The sequence below is a fragment of the Phalaenopsis equestris genome, unplaced genomic scaffold (genome assembly GCF_001263595.1).
Source record: "Phalaenopsis equestris unplaced genomic scaffold, ASM126359v1 Scaffold000135, whole genome shotgun sequence".
Lineage (NCBI taxonomy): Eukaryota > Viridiplantae > Streptophyta > Magnoliopsida > Asparagales > Orchidaceae > Phalaenopsis > Phalaenopsis equestris.
In genome coordinates, this window is record NW_018164577.1 from 537,403 (window position 1) to 541,365 (window position 3,963).

General features: G+C 35.5%; 1 protein-coding gene across 5 annotated transcripts in view; it reads left to right on the top strand.

Annotated features, from left to right (window-relative positions):
• Positions 1-3,751, top strand: part of LOC110021586 (non-lysosomal glucosylceramidase-like) — a 33,575-nt gene extending 29,824 nt beyond the window's left edge. For all 5 annotated transcript variants that reach the window (XM_020720142.1, XM_020720141.1, XM_020720140.1 and 2 more), the window contains 5 exons: positions 431-503; positions 577-638; positions 718-1,639; positions 2,642-2,932; positions 3,460-3,751. In XM_020720142.1, coding sequence (XP_020575801.1) covers positions 431-503; positions 577-638; positions 718-1,639; positions 2,642-2,932; positions 3,460-3,739 — 1,628 coding nt within the window. In that variant the 3' untranslated portion in view covers positions 3,740-3,751. The remainder of the gene's footprint in view (positions 1-430; positions 504-576; positions 639-717; positions 1,640-2,641; positions 2,933-3,459) is intronic.
• Positions 3,752-3,963: the final 212 nt, after the last annotated feature.

Consider the following 3,963-nt stretch of genomic DNA (forward strand, 5'->3'; position numbering starts at 1 on the left):
CGTTCGCGAGTAATCGAGTCACAAAGGGTTCACCTAAGGCTGTTGATCCTATAGGAACTCAATTTCGGGCCCTCTACATGTTGGTCCTTAGCCCTTACAACTAGAAGTTGAGTGCTCGGAACCACTCATGCGAGTTCTTCACAAAAATGAGTCAAGAAGTGGCTTGAAGTTCTACGGGAGGTGGGCTCCATTGCTAGTCCGCTAGGATTGTCAATAAGAACTCCTAAAGCTAGATCCTAGGTTCTAAGAGTAGAAGACTAAGACCTCACTAAAATGAGGTCAACAGCATCCAGTAGCAAAGTGCATTTTAAGAGAATTCTTGGCTATTATACACTTTTAACTTCTGAACTTCTAGTTTTGCATCTTTATTTTAACAAACAATACTTAAAAAGACTTTAAGAAATATTTTTCTTTCTATACTGTTACAAAGAACATGGAATTTGGGAGGCACAGATTGAAGATTGGCAAACCCCCATATTGCAGGACAAGAATCTTCCTTCCTGGTAGCTTCCAAAACTCGTATAAACTAATAAACTTTTTAAAGGAAGTATTTTTATGTTAAAATATTCTTTCCAGGTACCCTCCTACTCTTTTCAATCAACTCTACTATCTAAATGCTGGTGGCGCAATTTGGACTGGTAATTTCGCACATTAATCTAAGATCATCAAAGTATTGTTTTACTAATAAATGGAATCTTAATCTGCTTTCCTCAACAGATGGACTGCCTTCCATTCAAAACCTAGTCAGCATTGAAGAAAGAAAATTCTATCTTGACCCTTCAAGCTTAAATCAGAATGTCAAGACTAATCCTTTAGTAAGCAACACCGCCGCTGGTATTCTCACCAAAATGACTTCATTGATGGAGGTTCCACACTCTCATATTGCACCAAAACCTGCCTTGGGAACATCACTGCTTCTCGAGGGAGAAGAAAATGTTGGCCAATTCTTGTATCTTGAAGGAAGCGAATATCATATGTTCAACACTTACGACGTTCATTTTTACTCGTCTTTTGCTCTCCTCATGCTATTCCCAAAACTCGAGTTAAGCATCCAAAGAGACTTCGCTATGGCAGTGCTGATACACGACCCCGAGAACATTAAACCCATTTTCGGTCACGAAAAGGCTCCGCGAAAGGTTTTTGGAGCGGTTCCTCATGATCTCGGACAAAACGATCCATGGTTTGAGATAAATTCTTATAACCTCCATGACTCGAATAGATGGAAAGATCTTAATCCTAAATTCGTTCTTCAAGTTTATAGAGATGCGGTGGCTACGGGCGATGTATCTTTTGCACATGCTGTGTGGCCTTCTGTTTATGTTGCTATGGCTTATATGGATCAATTTGACAAAGATGGAGATGGAATGATTGAGAATGATGGAAGTCCTGATCAAACATATGATATGTGGCCGGCTTTGGGTGTGAGTGCATATACTGGAGGGCTTTGGGTGGCGGCTTTACAGGCCGCTTCAGGCTTGGCTCGTTTAGTTGGTGATGAGGCTTCTGAAGAGTTCTTCTGGAATAGATATTTGAAGGCAAAAGCAGTCTATGGAAAATTGTGGAATGGTTCTTATTTCAATTATGACGACAGCGTAAGTGGAGACTCAGCTATTCATGCTGACCAATTGGCAGGACAATGGTATGGTACTTGACTCAGTAAAATATGCGGACTTCTTATGTCTTAAAAACTAGGTGTAATAGAGAAGATGGTTTAAATTGTCTCCAAGATTATTTGCATGAGGTTATTTTAGTGATATCTTATCTACTGTGTTAAATATAGTGTCTCGACTGCTTAAATATCGTACAAAGTAATTCCAATTCTTCTATTAGAATTTGACAAATATTAATCTTCCAAATATGCACTACTTTCATAACTCAACTTTTCATGCACTTTGAATCAAATTACACTGTTTTTGGCAGAGGACTTGTTTTGCATGATACTTAAGCAGACATGGGACTATATTAAAGATGTTGAATAGTATGGGACTCAAATAACCCCATTCTAGTATTTTAGAGATCATTTTGATCTTTTCTCAGGTGTTATAGCGACCTTGAAAACTATTTACAATAGATATTAAATGAGTGTTCAATATAAATGATCAAAATTGTGAGTGCACAACCAATCCAATTGATAAAGATCTTCAAAATTATTGCCAAAATTTTGGATTCAAGCCTCATTTATAACAAGAAATCTCATCTTATGAAACTTGACTGAGGAGCAACATAAACAATCAGAATTGCCAAGGGACAATCACCACCCTTAACCTCTACCCACATCCCCCCATTGTACCATCAAGTTTTTTTGTATTTTTAGTTTTAGTTCCCAGAAACGACAACAATTTCTTTGACAATTACTAGCCTCCCTCAAATGTGGCATTTTCTGTGTGCCTATATCATAAGTATGGTAGAGGGTCATTATTAAAACTAAATTCATTCTAAACTCTTCTTTTGGTTGAATAACCATCAATGTTAGGGAATGAAAAACAAATATGTACTAAATGGCTATTGCAAGTTGAACTAATATATTGCTAAAACTCTGAAAGTTTAAATATTTTTTTTAAATAAACTGATTTGAATTTACTGGAAGACTTTCCACTTTCTGCACATTACACTGTTTCAAAATTCATAACCACCCTTGCAGGTTTGCCAGAGCATCTGGTCTTCAGCCTATAGTTGATGGAGAGAAAGCCAGAAGTGCACTTGAAATGATTTATGAATTCAATGTTCTAAAAGTGAAGAATGGTAAGATGGGAGTTATGAATGGAGTAAGAACAGATGGTGAAATTGGATCATTAGGATTGCAGGCAAAAGAAATATGGGCTGGAGTTACTTTTGCTGTTGCTGCTGCTATGATCCAAGAAGGCATGCCAGAGAAGGCATTCAAAAGTGCACAAGGGATATATGAATCTTCTTGGTCTTCTGAAGGATTTGGGTGAGATTATATCATTTCGTGATTTCTTTTTTTTTTTATTATACATTTTGCAAAACAGCACACACTAATCAACGTATGTATGCTTAGGGTTGCGGCGAACACAAATAATTCACTTGTTCATAACTAGATAACTGACAAAACTTGGACAAAATTTTAGAAATTTGCCATAAAATTTTGAACATTGACACAGTTGTGTTTGTGTGCCAAGGAATATGATAATTTGTTGTTTGACCGAAAACTATATAAGAACTTGATAAATATTTATTTTAGAGAAAAGCATCAAAATAGTCCTCTGACTTTATGTGTAGCGGTCATCATGGTCCCAAACTCTTTTAGTGTGGGATAAAATTGTCCTTTCTGAATATTATTTCAGCCCATATTAAAAATATCCAGGAATCTGATTTAAACCCGATGTAAATTGTCCGTGGACTATTTCAACACTTTAGTAAAGTGCAAATAAAAATAATAATTTATGTTCTTCTGCGAAAACACGAAAATGTAAATTAAAACTTTGGTATGCATGACAGATATGCTTTCCGAATACCTGAAGCATTGAATGTTCAAGGGGAGTACAGGTCACTAAGCTACATGCGTCCATTAGCCATATGGGCCATGCAATGGGCTTTGTCTCCGCCAAAGCTTCTTAAACTGAAGCCCAGGTCTGATGATAAGCAGTTTGATCCTTCTCTCAGCAGCAAAGAGTTCTCAAAAATTGCAAATCTTCTCAAGTTTCCAGTAGAGAAACCAACTCCCACTCTTTTTTCAGTCTTTCTCGACATTTTTCATCAGCTTATGAGAAAAAATTAGGTGAGGGGCTGTTTGGATCACTTTTGATTTTTATTTTTTACTTTATTTAAAATAAAATATATTTTATATATTATAATATTTTAATTATTTTTAAAAATACTCAAAATAAATTTATTTTTGTCAAGTGTTTTTAAAAATAATTAATTTGTTTTTTTAATAAAAAATAAAAACATGTAAAAATGAATTTAAAATAAAGGAAAAAAATAAAATTACAAAAATGATCC